Source organism: Drosophila elegans, unplaced genomic scaffold (genome assembly GCF_018152505.1).
Source record: "Drosophila elegans isolate 14027-0461.03 unplaced genomic scaffold, ASM1815250v1 contig_536, whole genome shotgun sequence".
NCBI lineage: Eukaryota > Metazoa > Arthropoda > Insecta > Diptera > Drosophilidae > Drosophila > Drosophila elegans.
The window spans coordinates 146814-169803 of NW_024545919.1; the positions used below are offsets into that span (position 1 = coordinate 146814).

Consider the following 22990-nt stretch of genomic DNA (forward strand, 5'->3'; position numbering starts at 1 on the left):
ACTATGAAAATGATTTCAACAAGATACCAGGAAAGTGTCAAAATAAAAAGTATGGGGCTTAAATAGGTCCTTAACTTAAAATTTAGACTCTTCGGTATAAAAATGAAACTACAAAGTATATTGGTTATGATATTAAATATTTAATTAATTCTCTACTTTAATACTAACTGTAATAAAACCCAACATTAAATTTTTTTTTTATGTATTTAAAAATTTTGAAACGTAGAAAAACATTTCCTTGAGTGTGTAAAAATACACACAACTTTAATGCCAAGACTAAAATTAAATACGCAAAATAAGCAAACGTGCTCAACAAACCTAAAAAAATAAGACCTGATGTTCTCAAACTTTTTGCCTTCTTGAACTCTAGCAGGGGCTGGGGAAAGCGACCAGAAGCGGCGGCGGACGTAACAGCAACAGTATTAACAAGCAGAGCTGAAGAAGTAGCAGCGCCAAGCGGCGACTCCTCTGAGAATGTAAGTGTGGATTCGTCTGTGCGTGTTTAGACCAGCGTACATCCTTTGTGAGTCGAAATTCCTGTCATGGGCTCCGCATACAGCTCCCAGTCGCTGTCCATCTCCATCCAGATGACTTCTGCCGCTCTGCTTCTGGTTCTCCTGAGTGCTGCCGCTGCATTATTCATGTTTGCCAGCCGACCAGCAGCCCTCTGCAAGGGTGGGCGGGGCGCGTAGGTTGGCAAGCAGGCTGGGGTGAGAGCGGTGACAAAACACCACGCCCTCTCCGGCCGCTTGCCGTGCGTTAGAGCGGGTGCGAGCTATTGGTGCAATCAGCTGAGAGCGCCGCCATTTGCCACCAGTGGAGTGCTGACGCCGAGCGTGTGCGCGAGCAGTCCAGCAACAGTCGCGCAGCACCGCACTCTCGCCCAAACTCACACCGGCGCGCGCACAACACGCACACATCTACACGGTGTACGGGGCGTTTTTGAGTTTTTCAGCTTCTGACACTGCGCTCGGAGTGCGGCAAAACACTCGCAGTTTCTCAGCTGCGCCGACTGGTTGTCCTCGCGCCTCTGATCAGATCGGTTGCGGACTGTAAACGGTTATCGAGTTTCGAATGTGCGTCTGTTTCTATTCTACACGGAAGAAAAACACCATCAGCAGAGCTGTCGCGGTCGGGATTTTGCGTAAGAGCCTGCCTGAGTTTTCGGTTTGCGAGAATAGAGCCTAAAACGGGCTACAGCTGCCGACCTGAGCTACTAATCGACGGCTGGAGCAGTCGAGAAAAAGGGGAGCGGAAGAAGCGGCCAAAAACAGAAGGTCGATCGGGATCGGTAATCTCTTGTCCATAAACAACACAACGCTGCAGTAAAGACGAAACCGCATCCGCCTCTCTATTGCCGTATCAGTAGTAAGCATCGGCGACAGTCGCAGGAAGAACCCGACAAAAGCCGACCTTTACCACTCAATTAGGATCTGGTGTGCCATTCTCGCGCTGTCTCGTAAATTAATGTCATAAATTTACTTTAAACCCTGCCCGCTGACCGCTCGTTGTCACCGTCCCGTGATCGGCTCTCCGTCTGTGCGGTCGGGGCCCAGAAACGGACCCTAATCGATCTAATCATTCTACCTGGTCTAGAATCAAGTGTTTCAGTGAATGCCTCGTGCTTACTTGTGTGTGACTCCTAAGTTCCTTAAAATACCTTGATGCTGCATCAAAAGAGAAATATATAAGCGCCAGTAAAGTAGTTAGTTATGCATTGAGATTAGGCATCCAACGGTGCCAATCTGTGAGACAACGACAAGTGACATATCTACATATTCTCACCAGGCCAAATAGGCTCCAACGACGAACCAAACACGATCAGTGTCTATTGTCCTTTAACGAGGCAAGCCCACGCCCACAGGATTACCTAGAACCAACGTAGCACCACAGCCTTTCAAGAAGGCGCAACACTCGCAGAACAAAGCACACAGCCAAAACAACGACAAACATCCCACAACCGACGGACATCATCCTTGGAAATAGACCTCGTGTCATTCCAAAAGACGCACATGGGCGTCTGCACCGAGGAGCGCCCTGTGATGCATTGGGTAAGTTCTCGCCGGACTCCAATTATTCCACGGCTACCACCGATAGGCTTGACTTTTTTATGCAGCATTCCGCCGCAAGTAATCCTAACGCTGCCCTTTGTGATTAATCTCGACCCGAGACCGGGTTACTCGGAGTTATCAATGTCAGACTGTAAGCTAGCCCATTCCAACTGGCTATACAGTCAGCCGATAAGAAAACGCCTCCGGTTTAAAAGCGATTCCTAGAATTTTTCAGTGTTTCCCACTTTGTTGGTAGTTTTTGATAGATTTATAAGATCAGATTCTGTTTCTACCGCATAGAATACTATGAACTTAACAATTTTATATATATTAGATAATAATGATGACTGTCTACGTGATGGCAAATCTCAGTGTGGGAATAGAAAGTACGACGCAGAGAAAAAAGATAACAAAATTGGTCATCAATCATGTATTTTTCCATTACGAAATTGATCCTACATTATTAGGCATATCAATTTGATATTGCAAGTTATTCAAAAGTCCGCTTTTTGCTTGCACCATATATTATTTGTAGAAGACCGACGTGCCACCATGTAAAGCATACCCAAAAGACTTTATATATTACCGGTTTTTCGGCTTGTATTAAATTATGTCTTTTGAGCTTTCCTTCTGAACTTCCATCCGTTTGAAAGGGGCTTAGTTTTGACTCATCAGAACAGATAACGATAAATCGTTTTCAGTTATCTGTGATCAAATTTGTATGATCTTGCTTTAATATTTGCTTGCTTTAATATTTTTTCGTAAAGCCTAGATAGCCAAGCAGTTACGCCAGCGTAACAAGTTTATTCTTCCTAGTGTGACCGAAGTTTTGGTCTTACGGTCATACTTTAAGTCAGCTGAGCTTGTTGACAAACGGAAAACAATTCAATTCAATTCAATTCAATTCAATAGAAATCAATTTCATAAAAATGGACCGGGTATACTTGTAGTCAACATTGTATTATTGTAGTACAATTTCCTAAGTTTCCGTCCATTTTTTGATCCGACAAATACTATACTCTGCCAACTCCAACCTCAAAAATTATATTTTATATTCTTTACGCCGGGGCTTGGCTTACGTTCACCCAGAGAAATCTTGCAACGCTTTGCAATTATCTGGTATTATTTTCGTCGATCTGAGTACCGGGGTGAAAAATGGCACTGACGAAAAGTGTACGCCGGTTATTTGTCTCTCGCCCTCTCTCATAGCTGGCGTAAGGGTTTCGTCGATCTAAGTACTAGGCTTACGAAAGCAATTTTGTGTGAGGGGCTTTTCTAGATGTCCATCCTTGAAGTAAAGGAGACGCTTTGACCCTGTAAAATTTATATATTCTCGATCATCATCAATAGGATCTAACTTTGTCCATCTTTCCGTTCGTGTTCCTACGCAAACAAGTCCATCAGTTTTAAAACAATAAGCATACATTTTTCCAAAAGTTGTCTTTCTATTTCCGTGTCGGACGACTATACCGTATAGCTCCCAGAGGATCAATCGGAAACAAAAATTTCATAATTTTACCTTGCCTTTTTTATTCTTTGAGATATAGTAATACTACATTTCAACATAACGGTTTTAGTTTTATTTAAATCGGAAACTATATTATATAGTATTTTAAAGAATATTTTATTTTTACAATAACTGCAAAGGTAAATTAACTTCGGCTTGCCTAGTTCTGCATCATTTCTTTTTGCTTTCAAGAATCAACAATAACTAAGGCTTAACGGTTCGAATTTCTATCTGATCTGTCATTTAATTTTTGTCTGTTTTATGTTCTGTGGTGTAGGTACCAGTGCTTGGTGTGGTAATTTTATCATAGGCTTAAAATATCTATTAAAACATATATTTATGTATACACTGAGAATAAACAGTAATACCAGTTAGTTATTGGCTCATTAATTTTTATTTATAAATTTTTTCATATCAAAATCATACCAAACTATTTTTTTCCTAAAAATAAATTGATATGAATCCGCATTGATATCCTCGAGAAAACGCCATTAAGGATAATTCATGACTTTGATTAAATTCATTCTTCTGATTGCTGATTGACTGGAGCGAACATACCCACCCATAGACAGCGATTTTTGGAGTACTGCTGGTTAGAAGAATTTTTTGAAACATTAAACCATCAATACTTATCAAATCAATTGAAAAATAGTTATGTATCATTTTTTTCATAGTTTCTCCGATTGCTTCTATGGAGTTCTTTGATTCAGTAGTTTGATCCGGCTTGTTTCGGTTTATACAGTTCCTGCAACAGAAAAATAATTTTTTGGACAAGTTTCATGCAGATAGCTTTAAGACTAAGAGACTAGTTTGCGTAGAAAAGGACGGGCGGACGGACGGACGTGGAAAGATAGAATTTCCTAGTAATGTTGAAGAATATAAAATGTCTCCTTCACTGCTTTACAAACGTTTGACTGAAATTATAGTTCCTAGTCTAGAAAAAAATGTATACAAAAATTGATTTTGGTATATATATTTTTTTTTTGAATAGCTTTATATCATCCAAGCAAATGGTAAAAAATTATTTTAACATATCCAGTAAGTTCTTTGAAATTAACAAAAACGCGTGACGCGACAAAAGTAGAAAACAATTTACAGAGCTTTAGAATAGTTTGCGAATCTAGATGGTGTTGTTCTACATCCTTTTTCTCAGGTCACCTACCTGTAATATATTTAAGCAATTTTATTGCAAATGTGGATTTATAGATTTTGGACGAGGCCAATTGTTACAAACGAAAAAATGAAAATTTTTATTTTTGCAAAATTTACAATTACGACTGAAGCACTACCTGCAATAGAAAGACAACCATAGGGAAAGTTTCATGCAGATAGTTTTAAAACTGAGATTTGCGTAGAAACGGACGGACAGAGGGTAATTGCTAGATCGACTCTCATACACATGCTGATCAGGAATATATATACTTTATAGGGTGGAAATGTCTCATTCACATATAATACCCTCTGCAAGGGTTTGTACCCTCTGCAAGCTTCCAGATTCGAGAAAAAACATTTATTGCCGAGATTGTCTTTAAGTTCCATAGAGAAATATTAATAAAAAATAAAAAAATCCTTGTTCAGGGTGAAAGCGTGTACCGATCGGACGTCTATATCCTATAGCTCCCAAAGGAACAACAAGGTCAAACCGGTTTAAATTTGATGTTTTTAAGGATATTTCGCGCAGTATATGATTTTTAAGAAAAAAATCACCATTTATTTAAGAAATATATTTTCTTCAAATGAAGGTTGCTATTCTGTAGCCGAAATTCAATGGCGATTTTTCTGGGTCTTATAGTGAACATTTCTATAAGTGTATAATTCAAAATATAGATGTTTAAAAGAATGCTTTTTAAATTTTTGCAATAGGGTATATAAACTCCGGCTTGCCGAAGTTTGCTTTCTTTCTTACTGGCTGAAGCGGTCAGAATGGAAACATTTAAAAAGTATATTTATTTAGTCGAATGTTTATTCATTTTTTCGTCACAAAATTCTCACGATTTTTTACCTCGTTAAGAGGTGTTCTTTTTTGATTCGTAAATATTTCACTTATTGCAAGTGCATTTAATCTGGGTTTCACTGAGTATTCAATTTTCTTTTGTCATAAAGTTTTAAGATTTGACGTAAGAGTAAAATAGTATATTGCCAAATCGGAAAAAAAAAGTTCGCAAACGTTCCGAAGATATTGTATCTGTTAAGAACGAAGTATTTGTTGTTACAGTTCTGAAGTAAGTGATCAAAATGAAAATTAATCTTATAACCTAGTGATAATAAAACGTTTATTCGTGAGCTTTGTATTTGTAGCGAACGACTTAACGCTCTTATAAGTTAATATGTGTTTTTTTACGTAAAAATAATATAGATTTTATTTTTTTTTGTGGGGACATGATTTAGGTAAAAAATGTATATATAGTGCTTCAGCAGTTTTTTGCATAAAATAGTATATGAGTTGCCTACCTATGGACAAAAATATATTTTTTATAAAAGAAAACTTTGTATTTTGTTACAATTAAAGAGGATTAAAAATACAAGGTATATTAAAACTTAATATTTAGTATAGCCTGCGCTCTGTTTGATCTCATCTTATAACTTTGTAAATTTTGGTCCTTTCTTCCAAACGGGTTTTTTTTAGATAATTTTATTAGATAATGCGCTTTTGCAAAACGACTGATAAAAATTGCCTATTAATTCTCAATTATGTGCATTGAGTTTTAATGACTGTTGGCCTCATCAGGTGAGTTCCAGAACAACCAGGATTGCACAAACCCAATTTATGCTTTGGGTCGTTGAACTGGTAAACGCCGTTTCCTAGTTTTTTGGCGCTACGGAGCAATTTTTCCTTCAGAAGCTTTACATGTTTTTGTCCATAGTTCATTCGATGAAGACCAAATTTACCGCGCCGGCGGCCGAAGTATAGGCCCAAACCATGAACCTTCCGCCTCTATGCTTATCTATAAGGTTTGAGATGTTTTGAGATTAACTTTAATTTTTCAAAGAACTTGTCTCTCCTCAAGCTCGCTAAAAATGTTGTTGGAAGCATTTTGGTCCTTATGTATTTGGTACACGATTTTTCCGAACGACGCGTTGGATTAAGTATCAAACAGTACTTGGACTATAGCTAACCATTTCAACAATACTGCGTTGTATTTTTCCATTTTTAAAACGAGTAACTACTAATTCCCGCGCTTCTATAGTTGTTACTCATTATCGTATTTTATGAAAACTGAAATTTCCAGTGCGACCAAATTACATTGGAATCAAGATAAATTATTTGAAGGTATTTACAATAGGATAAAAATGAAACAATTGTTTATGAAGGACAATAAAAAAAAGGCACCTAAAGTTCTTGCACAAAATAAGCTGTGACATCGAAATAGTCAGTAAATCGACATTTTTCTTATTTTAGTCGAAATCTAATAGAGTTAAGAGTTTAAACACAGTAAATGCCTTAATATATTTTAAAATTTACAAAACTACCTATATATTTGCTTTGATATGTCATATAGTACACTTGAAGGAATTAAGCCACTGGATCTTTCCTTCAAAATATTTAGCTTATACGGGTAATACATTGTTCGCCTCATTCACTGAGGAATTCATTGTTTTTTATTCATTTAAAAAAAATAAGGTAGTAATTGGTATAAAACCCAAGGCGATTTTTCATTTATTTTGAGACATTTTTCCATCATTTTAAGAAAAAAAAAACACCAGCAAGGATATACAAATCAAAGAAAAATCACGTTTAACGGGGTCACCCCATGAAATGGTTTCAAAAACTCGAAATTTATTTTGTTCAGACTATGTGGATCACATATTCGTAAAAGATATATCACTAAGAAGAAAAAGTTTTCCAGCAGGTTGTGCATGGCCTTATTGGCATTTAAGCTTTTAAACGCGTTTTTCTCGAAACAATTTTTTTCATCCGGCTATATCTAAAAAACGACTTGACCGAAATTTATAGGGCATGTTCAGCAAAGAAAAAAAAAACGTTTTTAGAATCGTTAATTCAAATTCATAGCCACAGACTTACATTTTAAAATGCTTTTGATTTTTTTAGTTCAGATCACCGGTACAGCCGGAATCCTGATAGCCAGCGAATAGTATAATTTTTACATCCCCAATTTCATCGTGCTCTAGTTTCTAAAGTTTTTATTCTTTTACATCAACTGCCAAAAAATTTTAATTTCATAAGTAAATACTTTTTTAAATGTTTCCATTCGGACCGCTTCATCCAGGCAAATGCCTACTGAGGCATTTTTTATCTCAGCGTGACGAATGGGAACATTTAAAAAGTGTATTTGTTTAGTCGGATGCTTATTCATTTTTCGTCACAAAATTTGACATTAGATATTAGAAAACAATGTAGAAAACTTTTGTATTTTTTAAATATAACAAAAAATGTAATTTTTGAAAAACTTTTGAACGGATCATGGGATCCAAGCAAACTTGGTTGGCAAAAACGGTGATTTTGGACTATCTTAAGGGTAAAGTGATAAAATTATTTTCGGTTTATAGGAGTTCATAATTTAAGAATTGATTTATGTATTCCGAACTTCAGTTTTATCAATTTACTTGCCTCTTTTGGGCTCTAGCATCTATATTAAAAAACCTATCCCTATAACATGTATGGGAAACTTGAAGAATGATCTATTTCTAGTAAAATATACTATCGACCGAAATCGGTTAAGCAGAACTGCAGATAAATAATAAATAAATTGGCATGAAAAGCGGTGTTTACACTTTTACTCAGAAGCACCCAATTATTATGGAAAAGTTCAACTGTTTCATGTAATTTTTTTGGCTGTGTACCTGTGTAATAAGAACAAGATTATTGGGATTATAGTTTTTCCATTTTTAGCAAATATTTCAAGAATACTTAAGTACTAATTTTACAAATATAGCTTTTAAATTCTCCACGAATTATTTTCGACTTTCGTCGGCCCTTAAAAATGTATTTTTTTTACAGCTTTGCATGGATACAAAATATTTAGTAAGAAAATGTTATTTCATGAAATGTCGTAGCAACACCTTAAGTCTTCCGAAAAAGCTCTCCTAACTTGTTTCAATTCTTCCTTTTGAAAGGCTTTATAATTATATCGATTTTCCAAAAAATTGAATCACTTAAATTACAATCCTATCAGATGTGTATTGATTGGCGATCGTTTCGTTTTTTGATGCAATGACTTGGTTAAAACTACTAATAAGCATGGCGAAACTTCAAATCTAAATGTACAAATATAGCTAAATGTTCCCCTAAAGGTAACAACGTGTTCCTAGGCCGCAATTAACACATTTTTTGTAAGTTTCGCAAAAATTGTCTAGAGAATAAGGGAAACTTGTATGTTTTACAAGGAAAACCTGTCATCCGTGTAGCTCATACGGGGCAGCTTTCGGATGAAACGGCACGCCTTTGCAATCTATTTTGCTCTCATTAATCAAAAATAAGTAAACTGGAGCATCGATGTTTCGTGGGACAAGATAGGTTGGGAGAAAAGAGGTGAGGTGGGGCAGGACGTTGGATTTAGCAAGTTGAATCTTCTGCTTGAAAAAAAAATGCCTCTGTGCTCACTTAATGGCTTGGAAAAGCGTAAAGCTCGCAAGGATGGGTTGGGGTAGGATGATTTGAGATTAGCTGGGATGGATTTGCCCGGGACTGCCCCTCATATGTTGGCGATTCTTAAATGTCGCGCAGCGCTTTCTCGGAATAACGAAAACGCTTGTGTCTCTTAATTGCAATAAACTTTGGCTTCGACTTTGTTTTCGCCGCCATTGTCATCGAAAATAAAATGCATCATTTATAGTTAAGCTCACCATTTTAAAAATTACTAAGTATTTTAGAGTAACTGTGAGTATCTCACAGCTAAGCCATGCCAATGCAATGAATTCTACCACTCTTTATTAATCCCTTAATCTGCATACTTTTTTTATTTTATCGAAACATGTAGCAGCAGAGCGCAAGATTTCTTGGGCCCGGTGCAAGGGAGAAAAGTTCAACACCACCTGTAGCACATCAAGGAAGCATACAATGTGGCAGTGCTACAGGTGCAATTAACAATCACTCATTGTTTCGCACATGCTCCTCATCCTCGTGTCAAGATATTTGTGATCACAGTACAAAGCCATTTGGCAATGCATACGGCATCGAGTCATTTAGAAGGTAAGGACATCCTTTTTTCTTGAGTCCGAAAAATCAAAGCATATTTAATCCTCCAGCTTTGAAACAGCCGATCGCGCAACCTTTGAGGACTCCACGGCAAAATTTTCAATCAGCCGCAGCCGCACAGATTGCACAGAGGTCAGCGACGAGACAACGTCCGGCATATCATTCAAAACTGAACCTTACGGACCACCCAGCAGTCCTGAGTCTACCAACGATAGCAAAATAACGCGCAACCTCGACGACTGCTCCGGCTGCGGGCGGCAAATACAGGTAAAGTGTGATCTTTTCGCATTAGTTCCTTGAAGAATTGTGAGCGGATAGACGTGTTGCTCACCAAATTTAAATGTAGTATTAAAAATATGAGTTCTCCTTGGTTAATTTAAGAAGAATACTGTAACAACTCGGTATAGAACTACATTTTTTGATTCGGCTTGTAATTAATTTTCCAACTTTTTTAAGCTGATTGCGATTAATTTCACAATTTTTTTTATATATCACTGTAGTGACGATGAGTGTGCGCAAGGAGACTATTTTATATAGCCGCGATATTGATAATCGGAAAGAAAAGACCAATCTAAAAAAATTTTATAGCAGTCAGTGTGCATACTTTCAGTACATGCGAATCATTAACAACCATCTATGAATGGTTTGATCTTAAACGGATACTTGCTGTACATCGTGAAAAATGAATTTTTAAGGGCTACTTACTTTGCCATCTCCAAATTTTGTAATCGTCACAAAGTTTCAATAGAATCAGCCTTGTTACCAAACAATTCCAAATCAGCGTGCCGAATTAGAAACTATATTATTAAAAATAAAATAAATTTTTTTGGTAAAATAAATAATAATTGTCACAAAAATTGATACTAGAAACTTTTGGACTTGAAGGTGCTGTGTGTTTGACTTATCTTATTACTATGCAAACGAAACTAAAATCTTTGGCTCAATACATGATTTTTTTCTTTTTAACTAGGTAAACAAAAATTAAATCATAAATTTGAACAAAAATTAAGAGATATAAAAAAAATGTTAAATTTTGAAAAATAAGAATTACAATTTAAGTAAACACCGCTGAGTTTTGGATTAAGTGATGTTTTTATAGTATTTTGAACCTTTCCCTTAAGCTTGATTAACACCGGTCCAAAAGCGGCCGGTCACAGGTATATGTGATATTGACCATGCGGTTCTCTGACTACTTAGCCTAGTACTTAGATCGAAAAACAGTTTTGTCAGCGGGAAACTTTTTATAATCTAAGCTTTATTAATATTTTTTATGTATATGTATTAAAATTAGAAATTAGAATCTTTATAAATGTTTGCACTTAAATATATATCCTGGAACTCATTCATTGCAACAATTTCTTTTTACACTATGCGATTTTACGTAAGTGCGAGCAAGACGGACATATGACAATTCCAATCAGCAATGAAAGAAGAAAATTTACATAATGGCTGCCTGTTTGTAAAAAATACTAGTCGGGCTTCGGTACAAAAATATCGTTCGAATATATACATAGGGCAAACCTTTGGCAAACAAACATCTTTCAAACTTCGTGTATGGTTAAAAACATTGAAGCCGATTTTTAGGTCAATTATTCGATCATTCCTATGTCAGCTATATTTTATCGTTTTCCCAGATTAAAAAATTAAAAGCGTAATTCTAAAAAAAATAGCTAATCTTAACTTTTTTTTATATATTTCGGTTGTTTCCATGGGAGCTATGTGCTATAGACTTTATTGAAATAAAAACCGTAGTTTTGATATATTAAACCAATAAAAAAACAAACAAGAAAGAAAGCAAACTTCGGCAAGCCGAAGTTCATATACCCTTGCAGCTATTGCAAAAGTTAAACATTTTTGAAAACATTAAAATTATGATTTACTTTCGTATATGTTTAAAAACATTGAAGCTATGATGATTTGCAGCTCAATTATTTGATAGTTATTTTATATATTTTTATTATTTCTATGGGAGCTATATGATATAGACGTCCGATTTTGATAAAATTTAAACCATAATTCTGAAATATTTAACCATTGCTATATGTCGAAGAACTAAACAAAAAATTAAAAAACAGAAAAGTTATAATTTTTTTTCATTTATTTTTCCGATTATTCCTAAAGGAGCTATATGATATAGTCGTCCGACTTTGATGATATTTAAAACGTAAATCGGAAATATGTAACCATTACTAAATGTCGAGGAACTAAACAAAAAATTAAAAAATTAACTTAAGTTAAGTTAAGTTCATTTATTTTTCCGATTGTTCCTATGGGAGCTATATGCTATAGTCGTCCGATTTTGATGAAATGTAAACCGTAAATCGGAAATATTTAACCATTACTAAATGTCGCAGAACTAAATAAAATATTAAAAAATAGCAAAGTTATAATTTTTTTTTCATTTATTTTTCCGATTGTTCCTATGGGAGCTATATGCTATAGTCGTCCGATCCGGCTCGTTCCGACATATATACTACCTGCAATAGAAAGACAACTTTTGGGAAAGTGTCACGCAGATAGCTTTAAAACTGAGAGACTAGTTTGCATATAAACGGACGGACAGACGGACTTGGCTAGATCGACTCTACTAGTGATGCTGATCAAGAATATATATACTTTATAGGGTCGGAAACGTCTCCTTCACTGCGTTGCAAACTTCTGACTGAAATTATAATACCCTCTGCAAGGGTATAAAAACTGCAAGCAAAAACAAAAACGACAAAAATCAGAAAGCAACAACAGTCGCTGTTTTTCGGCTCGTTCCGACAACTATTGGGAAAGGTTCAGGGTATAAAAATTAAAATCTGGCTCATTCATTGGAGTTGCCGACAAAAAGAAACGATGATAATTTAATGTTTTTTAAAAACTTTTTAACATCTTTTTGCAACAAAAATAGGGTAGATAACCAAGAAAAACAAAAAAATAAATATTTTTTTGCCTAGGCAGCGGAACAACTGACTAATTTTTCTTTTGAAAATTAATAAAAAACTGTTCGTAGTAGCTACAAAATAAAAAGCGGTGCAACCCCAAATTAGTTTTAAAAGCATATTAAAAATAAAAACAATGTTGAGTTCGAAGCCAGAAAATCTAACAATGTACATATAAGAAATATTTTTAGCTGTTAAGGTAAAAACTCCGAACTTTCAACCTTAGAATTCAGGATATAAAGACATTTCAACAAAAAAGTTTACATCTTACGGTTAAAAGCAAGTGAGACCGTAAACTGAATACCAACAAAAATATCAATCTTTTTCTGAGCTTCAATGAATCAGTCAAGGAATGAGGCAAACAATGTATTGTCATAAGCCCCTAAGCAAAAGTGCCATAAAAATGGATCGGGAATAATTTGTCGTCAACACTTTTTTATTGCATGCAATTTTTATGGACTCTTTGATTGTTTCCGTCCATTTTTTGAATCCGAGAAATAATCTGCTGTGCGAACTCCAATTTTAAAAGATTCATTTCTTACATTATTTTCGCTGAGGCCTGACGAACGTTCACCCAGAGTTAATTTCTGGCAACGCTATTTTGGATTTGAGTACCGGGCTGAAAAAGACTGTGACGACAAGTGTCCGAGACTTATTTGCATCTCGCTCTCTCTCATAGCTGGAAAACTGACTACTTTGATCTGAGTACTTTTCTCTAAAGAATATAGATTTTTGAAACTCTTAAAATCGTATTTTTTATGTGCACACTGATCATGCTAAAAATCTTGCCTATCAGGTCAAAATTTGAGTATAAATTTGCAACGCAGTGGCGGGACATTGCGACCCTATAAGTAGCCGCTCTAGCCATGCCCGTCTGTACGTCCGCCTGCACAAAATGATCTCTCATTTTTACAGATATCTAAATAAGACTTTCCCAAAAATTGTCTATATATTGCAGGTCGATACTATCCGAACCGGACGACTATATCATATAACTCCCATTAGAACAATCTAAAGAATATATGAAATAAAATTATAAGTTAATTGTTCTGTATTTGTATTTATTTGCACATTGTAAGCTTAAGTTTAAAACTAGGCTAAAGGAGGGGTATCAGTCATAGCAGCTGTTTTTTGTATTTATTTTATTTTTGCAAAATAGTTTATTTTTCCAGAAATATTGTTTATTAATTGTTAGCCGGCTCGAGGTCAGGATGTTGAAAAAATCACAAAATTATTTCAATTTTGGTTATTTGTCAATATATTTCGGTTGCTCTTCGGCAACTGTCTTCAGGACAACTATAAAATAATTACAACGATTTTACCGAAATATAGTCGTTTTAAAGAATATTTAGTTTTAGCAATAACCGGTTTTTCTACCTTTCTTGTTTTCCTTGAGATTTCGCTAGATGGAAAGACCAGGCAATATAAGTTTTGGAATTTATAACAATTACTTTTTGTCATAATATTTACTATTACTTCTATACAAAGTTCAATAAATTAACAAAGTTAAACAAATTTCACAATAATCAAAATCCCGTATACAAAAGACAATAGCCAAATATTGTATTTATATTGCTTTACATTGATTTTGTTCAGACTCTATTAATTTACGGCTTTGTTAAATTAATTAAAAGTGTGTTTTATTTTTCTTGTCATATTTTTATATGTTATGGTACAACTGTTGACATACAGTTTTTAAATCGTAATGACACAAAATAATTTTACAATTATTAAAATTTTGTAATGGTAACAAGCTAAATAATCTTACGAAATTGTTTAATTTCAAAAAGTTCAAAATATAGTTTTGAATATGTCCTTTACAGAATATTTTTGGTCTTTTCTTAGGATCGCTTCTACCTCTCCGCTGTGGAAAAACGATGGCATGCCAGTTGTTTACAGTGTTACGCTTGTCGGCAGCCGCTGGAACGGGAATCCTCATGCTACTCACGTGACGGCAACATTTATTGCAAAAACGATTATTATAGGTAAGTCGCCAAGCCAAAACAAAACCGACGTAAGTTCCAACCTTTGGAGGAAATTACTGTACTATACGGAGCAGTGGCTGAATCTCCGGCTGGGAGCTTCTGGGAAGCGAGTCCGAAAAGGGGGTTGGGGCATGAGTCTGATGAATCAGATAAAACCGCGACTGCATTCCAAGACATAGACTAGAAAATGATTTCCAAACACGCGAGTAATGTTTTAATGAACGCGGCTGCCCTAAGATCTAAAACCCGTCATTGTTTCGGACCAATGTGCCCCGGCTGAGAGGGTGCAAACGCGATAGCAAATTCGAATGCAAGTGGAAGCAGACCGCAACGAAGACGCCAGCAGTCTACCCATCTGCTCATCCGCCTATCCGCTGGGTGAGCGGCTCTGCGTGTGTTCTGCTGTTTGCCTTCCACCGCATTCTCAAGAACGCCCGCTCACCTGCTTACGCCTCCACCCCTCCACCGTTCACGAGCTGCCTTGCTTGGGGTCGGGGGCTGGGACTTGGAGCTCCGTCAGCGTTGATAGTCTGCGCCTGGGTGGATTTCCCAGCCTACTTCTCCTCTCACCCATTTTAAAAACGCTGCTGGAGGAAGCTGCATAAATGCGATTTTACGCGTCGCAGCATACACGCGAGCTTCAAGAGTGATCAGTACGAAATGCAACAGAAACGGGTTATAATTACCCGATATTTCAGCACCCCTTTGTAGGTGTACGGTAATCTTCTGCAGTTGGGAGACACCAATTTGTTTGCGTTCTTTCAGAGCTACGAGGTCTAGAGAAACACCTGTTCTGTGGCACCGCATAAGTTCCTAATTCAAGTCAGATACCCTTGACTCGAGCACCATAAATCCATGCAAGTCACGCTCGTCACTCGTATTTCCTCTCAAATGATTCTTGTGACATTTATGACCGCTCCATATTTCAAAATACCAACCGTCGGGTTGGGTGTCGCAGTTGCAGCCCTTGTGAGCAAGTGTCTGAATCTGGCTGCGCGTCCGCCTGGATTAGGGTCGCTCTATCTGTATGGGTGCTGGATTGATCGCCAGATTCCAGCGGCGCGACCGCCGCGCTCTGCTGCAAGTTGCACAAACAGACAGTAGCGGTTTGCTTTGGAGAGCTAGGGGGACTGGGGTGGCTTGTCATGTCATGCAGAATCCATTCCGCCGTAATGTTTCATTTCGTTTCATTCCGATGACTTTTGCTGCTGCTGCTGGGTATTATCAATCACAATGAACCCGCGACTCGCCCTGCGTAGTCCCCACATTCCCCTTGATTTATACTGCTGATGTCAAATGTGACATCCCCCGGGTCGAGTGTGGGGACGGGGCCAATATCATATAGCGTAGGCGAACTTATGTCATGTGCACTGAATGTGAGTTTAGTAGATTTTTCGGAGTGAGGAAAAAATAGAAACTCGATAAAACGCCCCTCGGCGCATCTAATGATATGAACACAAGTCAAATTTAAAGCATTTTAACAGTTAACGTCGGTAAACTCATAAGTCCTTTTCAGTAACATATTTATAGCTTTATTTGGTAAGGAACCAAATTTGTTTTACTTGATAGACAAATTGTCTGATGTGTTTTTTTTGCTTAATTATTAACTTATTATTTGGAATAAAAATAAAATGTCTAGCTTATGACAAGCGAATACAATTAAATTTAAATAAACTTAATAGCTCCCAAGTGGGCTACATCATTTTTAAATCCGGTTTTAACGAACATTTTTGCCTTTTTGAGTTCACAATAACAAAATAAGGAATAATGTTTCCATTTGGACCGCTTCATCCAGGTATTTTGCCAACACAGACATTTTTTTCACCGAGTGGGAACATTTAAGAAGTGTATTTATTAAGTCGAATGCTTATTTGATATTAAAATTTGATATCAGATATTTTATATGTTGAAATTGCGATCGTCACGACTTTTTTACCTCGTTAAGATTTGTTTTTCTTAGATACCAGAAGTTTTTGTATGAAATATAGTTAAAGTACCCCAACATCCAGAAAAAATTGGTGGTGGATACTTTTGGGAGGAAATGTTTGCCTAAGCAGCGTTAACTTCTCCAAACTGAGAAAAGTTGCCGTTTTCGTTGCTTAATAACTTTTGAAAACATTCATGTAGACAAATTTGTTACATACCAGAGGTTGGGGAATATTAAGGGCTATTAAAGTAAAAAGTTAAACAAAAAACGACTCTTATAATTTTTAAAAATTTGAACAAAAAGAAAAAAAAAAAAAAAACTGGTTTAAAGCTATACGCATGTAACTCTTTCAAAATTTGTGTTCCTGTTTTAGGTCTAGCCATGTCCGTCTGTCCGTATGTTCGTTTGTCCCTCTGTCCGTCCGACTGTACGTCCGTTTCTACGCAAACTAATCTCTTTTAAAGTTTCATATATACCTGAATCTTTTTCAAAAGTTGTCCTCCTGTTGCATGACGACTATAGCTAATAAAAATAGTTTAAAAACTATTAAAAACAAGAAAGAAAGCAAATTTCGGCAAGCCGAAGTTCATATACCCTTGCAGCTATTGCAAGAATTAAACATTTTTGAAAATATTAAAATAATGATTTACTTGCGTATATGTTTTTAAACATTGAACCTATGATGATTTGCAGCTCAATTATTTGATAGTTATTTTATATATATTTTTATTATTTCTATGGGAGCTATATGATGATGACGACTATGTCCGATTCTGATGAAATTTAATTCTGATGAAATATAAATGCTCGCACTTAAATTGTGTAAGTACCCTGTAGCTTTTTACTTATGGTTCATCACAAAACATAATCAAAATAGTGATGATTTTAATATGGGCATATCATAGAAATTTTCTATTAAGGGGCTGTCCATGTATTACGTAATCACCTAGGGGGAGGGGGTCAATGATTACGTAATCATGTGCATGTTAAAAGCATTCAATAATATATTTTGCGGCGAATATGTTCGGAATGCATCCCTATATTTATGTCGATTTACAAATTCTACCATTTGTATATCGAAAATCAGCTGTTCGTTATGAAAGTTTGTAAATCACCAAAATATGTTGAGCAATTTCCACTGGGATTTATATGCTCGTGTGTTTTACACTGGAATCAGGACTAAGTGCTCTATTTCAAGCGTTTTTTAAATCCTACAAGCTTCGCTGTCCTGACCAAAGTCCGTCAGATTGCCAAAAAAAAGCAACAACAATATGGAACACAGCAAAAAAAAAAATAGTTTCAAAAACATATAAAAGAATTAATAAAAATTAATGAAAAGCAGGTGATACAAAAAAAAATCAAAACGATGTCATGGATGCTTAAAAGGTATGTACGATATATTTAATATTTTCGATTTAATTCGCTATGCATGTGCATTAATTGTTGTTATATATTGTTTGTTATATACCGTGACTCCAACAACGTGCTTTGCATTTTGATGGACATAATATTAAAAAATTTAATTGAATGATTACTTTTGATGATCAGGGGGGAGGGGGTCAAAACCATCGAAAACGGGATTACTTAATATAAGGACAGCCCCTTAGTCAAATGATCACCAAATCATCAGTAAATCAGCAGCAACAAGAAAGGAAGCAAACTTTGGGAAGCCGAAGTTCATAAACCCTTGCAGCTATTAACTAAATCTAAAATGTTCCTATGGGAGCTATATGATATAGTCGTCTGATCCAGCTCGTTCCGACTTATATACCACCTGCAATAGAAAGACAACTTTTGGGAAAGTTTCATGCAGATAGCTTTAAAACTGAGAGACTAGTTTGCGTAGAAACGGACGGACAGACGGACAGACTGACAGACGGACGGATAGACGGACGGACAGACGGACATGACTAGATCGACTCTGCTAGTAATGCTGATCAAGAATATATATACTTTATAGGGTCGGAAATGTCTCCTTCACTGCGTTGCAAACTTCTGACTGAAATTATAATACCCTCTACTAGGGTATAAAAAAGCACCTAAAATCATCAGCAAATTTCGCTCTCTCATTTAAAAAGAGAGATTGAGAGAGTGGGGTGGATTTTTTCTGCATTTGCTACGATTGTCGGCTGAGATGTCGGTTCTGACGGCGTAGCTTTCGGTTCTGCCGGCATAGCAGTCGTCTCTGTCGACGTCGCAGTCGTCATACTGAAGAAATACTAATTAATTTGGGCCAGTGATGAATTTTAGAATCCCAGAAAGTAGTTTCAAAAACAGAAAGGAAACTAACTTTTTATATTTTCTCTAACTACACCAGCGGCAGATATATGTGCTCTTTTTATTCATAGAACAAAAAAAAATAAAAACAATTTTTAAGTAATTGCCTGATTCCATTGGCGCATGAAAACGTTTTTAGCCTAATGCGCATTTATTTACACAGGGAATCCCATAAGGCTATATGCCGCATTTAAAATAAATGCGATAAATAAATGCGATTAAAAATCATTCGCCCGAACATTTTTAAAAAAATACCCTAAAATACTGATTTTTAACGATATTTCGTTAGTGCCAACACCATAGCAGCTCGGTTTTATGCAAGGATGGCGCAATATTTGATTTCTTTTGAATATAAAATCTATTTTGTATAAAAATAACTGAAAAAAACACACGCAGTACCACAATCATAGGTTAGAACTTCTTACTCTATGCCACTAATGCGGCACTGGAATCAGGCTATAAGTGTTAGGCGACAGTTTTTTATTTTCGTAAACAATTTTGTTAAAATATTTCAGATAATAACATATTTAAAAAAAAAAAATACCTACATTTGATATTTAACTTTCAAAGCGTGTTTTCGTTCTGAACTTTTTTAAAATTTCCAATGCTATATTTTTCTCAGCCTCAGTGACTGCAAGCAGTAACCGAACAAACGTTACTCTTAAAAAACAAATGAAAAGAACAAAAAGGAACATGCTAAATGCCCGCGGTCTTTTTCGTTTCTTTTGCAATGCTCGCCACTTACATAATAGAGTAATAGCCTGATTCCAATGCCGCATTAGTGGACTTTTTATATGCGCATGATTTCATTAGCGCATTAGCGTTTAGCTAATGCTTCTCCAACATGTGAGTGGCACGAACAGCTGATCTGGGTTTGTTTACTTTTGAATTTTGGCAAATCCAGAAGAAATTTATTAAAAATAATGAATATGAGTGAGTTTACTCAACTCTTTAACGCTCAGCACGACATCCATAATGCGACCGAGACATTTGCCAACTTGGACGGCAAGGAAGAGAAGCCGATGGTGCTGTTTGACGGGTTTGCAATAGCGACCACCACAGTTTCCTAAAAGGGCATAGATCCCCGTATATGTGGGAGGTTTTTCCTGTAAAAAAATCCAGCAGTAATGCATTGTGGTACTGCGAGCAGAATTTGCAGCGTGCGCTATTGTTTTCAGTCATTTTTATATAAAGAAATCAAAAATTGAGCCAACCTTGCATATAGAAAACAGCTGTTGTAGTGGTGGCACAAACAAAATATCGTTAAACATCGGTATTTTCCGGTATTTTTTCAAAAACGTTCGGGGCCAATGGCAACCTTTAGTCTTATGGGATTCCCTGTGTGAATACATGCGCATTAGGCTAAATGCGTTTTAATGCGCCAATGAAATCCGGCTATAAGAAATATTAAGAGGCACCATTTGCTCTGCCGCTCTCTTGATGCCGCTCTGCCAGTTATGCCACATGGATATGAGACGAAAAATTCCGTTCCTCACGGTTCGATTTGAACTTGTAATTTGGCCCCGCGGTAAGTTTCTGCAGCTGAACTACTCGCTCTCGTTGTTAAGGGCTGGTGCGAGCAGTGCAGTTGGTGCTGAGCAAATGGTGCCTTTGTATAATTACTTACTCTTACTTATGTGAAAAATCGAATTAAAAAAAGACAAAAACAAAATATGAAGTATACCTGTGTAGTGTACACTCAAAACATATGTATATAAGATATGCACATGCTTTAAACAGTAAAAGGCTGCTAAAAAAAAACTGTGTTTTATTAACCATACACTGCAAAAAGATATCAGTTTTTAATCTATAATGCAGAACAATAAATTTCAAAACATAAGGTACTTTAAGTTTTTATAATATGTAAAATTGTTTTAAATTTAAGTTTTATGAACTTGTTTCTTTGATTTGAGTACACTCATAAAATTGTTTTTCTTAAACAGAAAAAATCGACTTTGATTTTGTGATTTTTCCTTTGTTTTTATTAAACGTATAAACAATTTTCTATATTTTATAAAAAATGAGTTTTTAAAAGTACCTTAGTGACGAGGAGGGGTTGTTCCTATTTTTAAATCTATTATCGGAAGTATGTTATATGTGTCGACCGGCAACCGTCTTAAATTTCTCTGGAACTACAATGAAAGGAAATGCAAATGCTTTCTTTAACTAGTCTTTTATAGTCAGCTTAGTTAGAAATTATGAAAACAAAACATAAAAAAAAATAGTTAGTCAGCCAGTCGGGGATTTGAACGCGGGACCAAAATAGCTACGCATTGTTTGATCTTCCGAAGCATTTACGCCCTAGGCTATACATTTTGGAAAATTCTTTTCTAATTTTAAAAGGAACTGTTTTTAGAAAAATTTGTTTTCTTTAGAAAATTTAATTTCTATATATGAAAAAATTTATCTAATCTTAAAGGGCGTTTTTTATTTTTTTAAGAAAGGCAAGTGTAAATCAGAGAGCTGCAGTTATGAAAAAACACCTTAAATTTGACACAAAAAAATAAAAATTCCTATATTTTAGGAAATATTTTCGAAAAATTATGTTTTTAGAAAAAATTTCTAAAATTCAGAAATGATTTTCCATATTTTATAAATTTTTTTCTTAAATGTAGAAAAAAGAATTTTTTTCTATATTTCGGAAAAATAATTTTATTAGTGTACTCTCTTTTTTCTCTTTTTCTTACAGTTCTTTTTAGGGTAAACTCAAAATAAGTAGTCTCTGTTTATGGTGGACAAGGGACAAGAAATTAGGCTTTATATGGTAAGTGTTTTTACATTTATACTTATCAAAATTGAATTATTCCTTTTTGGAGAATTTAATTTACTTGTTTACACTTTTTGATCACAAATGAAAACGTCATTTATTTACAAATACTGCGTTAACTGACAGCACAATAGTTTTCTAATTCTTATATTTTTAGAGTCACAAAGAATGGACGGTTTACCGACCACATTATTAACCTTAAGCTGGCTTTCACTTCAAAGGTGACCGAAGTATCAAACGAGCCGAAATAACGAAAAATATAATACAAATAAAAAATGTATATTAAATCAAATTAAATAAAAAATAAATTAAAATTAAAAAAAATAAATATTTAACATTCTTGGGTAAGGCTATTTTTGGAACCACTCTAAATATGTTCTTGTGGAACGAATCAAGATTCATTCTAAAGATGTGTTCCAGAAACCCTAGAAACAGTTCTAGACTGCTTGTTTCGTAAGGCACAGTTCGAAGGGAAGTCGAGCGTTTCCGAAGTTAAAAATTTCCTTCCAATGGAACGCATTAAGAACGATTAGAGCTGATTTGAAAAAAAATGCTTGCTTTTTTGTCTCGTCCTGTGTAAAAAGTAATGGAAACTTTCACTGAGACAGAATCATTTTTTAGATGCAAAAGAAGCGTGAAACAGCTCATTTTAGAATGTGTTTATTTCCGACTGGGACTGCAGGGTAATTTGCTCTTCTCCATGTGTGTGTGCCGGCAGCGGATTTATATTGTTCGGGCTCGACCGATGTTCTAAATATGATGCTGTCGCTGTAGCGGGGGGTGGGGTGCTGCTCAATGCAGTTTGGCAGATGGCGCCAGCCTTATTGTTTTCTGGGGAATATTTATTTTGATATTGGTTTATGCTTGTATCTTTTATTTTATCTTTTAATTTATTATATTAAAACTAATTTTATAAGTTGAGAAACTGTATACACTCAAAATAAAATTAAAAAATTAGTCATAAAGCTTTATTTTTTGTAAACCCTAGAAAAAATGTATAGTTTCAAGAAATTTTTTTTAAAAACAATGTAATTGTTTTTAAATCAAGGAAAGTTTTCTCAAATTTAGAAATTTCAGAAATTTTTGTCGTCCGAAAAGTGAACAAAAAAAGTCTTTTTCCTGTTTTTAAGAAAGTATTTTTCCTATAAGTTTACAATCAGAAAAGATTTCGATTTTTTATTACAAATTTTTCTTGAACCAAGTAATTTTTGTCATTGACTCAAAGACTGGACGGTTTAAAGGCGAAATTTCAAAATTTTGGAATTTTTTTTCTATGAGTCTAAGAGCAGCACCCACATCCCCCGCTAACAGTTCTGTTATTCTTTCTCTCTCTCATCTGCTAGCAGCAGCAGAATAGCGGCCGATCAGTGGCTGAACCCGGGCAGAGGGGCG

At 35.5% G+C, this 22990-nt stretch overlaps 1 protein-coding gene across 2 annotated transcripts in view; it reads left to right on the plus strand.

Annotated features, from left to right (window-relative positions):
* Nucleotides 1-982: 982 nt before the first annotated feature.
* Nucleotides 983-22990, plus strand: part of LOC108146741 (protein apterous) — a 37258-nt gene continuing 15250 nt past the window's right edge. The window contains exons 1-4 of one of the 2 annotated variants that reach the window (XM_041709981.1): nucleotides 983-2051; nucleotides 9498-9709; nucleotides 9766-9982; nucleotides 14488-14627. In XM_041709981.1, the coding sequence (XP_041565915.1) occupies nucleotides 2013-2051; nucleotides 9498-9709; nucleotides 9766-9982; nucleotides 14488-14627 (608 nt within the window). In that variant the 5' untranslated portion in view covers nucleotides 983-2012. Of the gene's footprint in view, nucleotides 2052-9497; nucleotides 9710-9765; nucleotides 9983-14487; nucleotides 14628-22990 lie in introns of those variants that run through there. The other variant, XM_041709982.1, reaches the window with a different exon arrangement.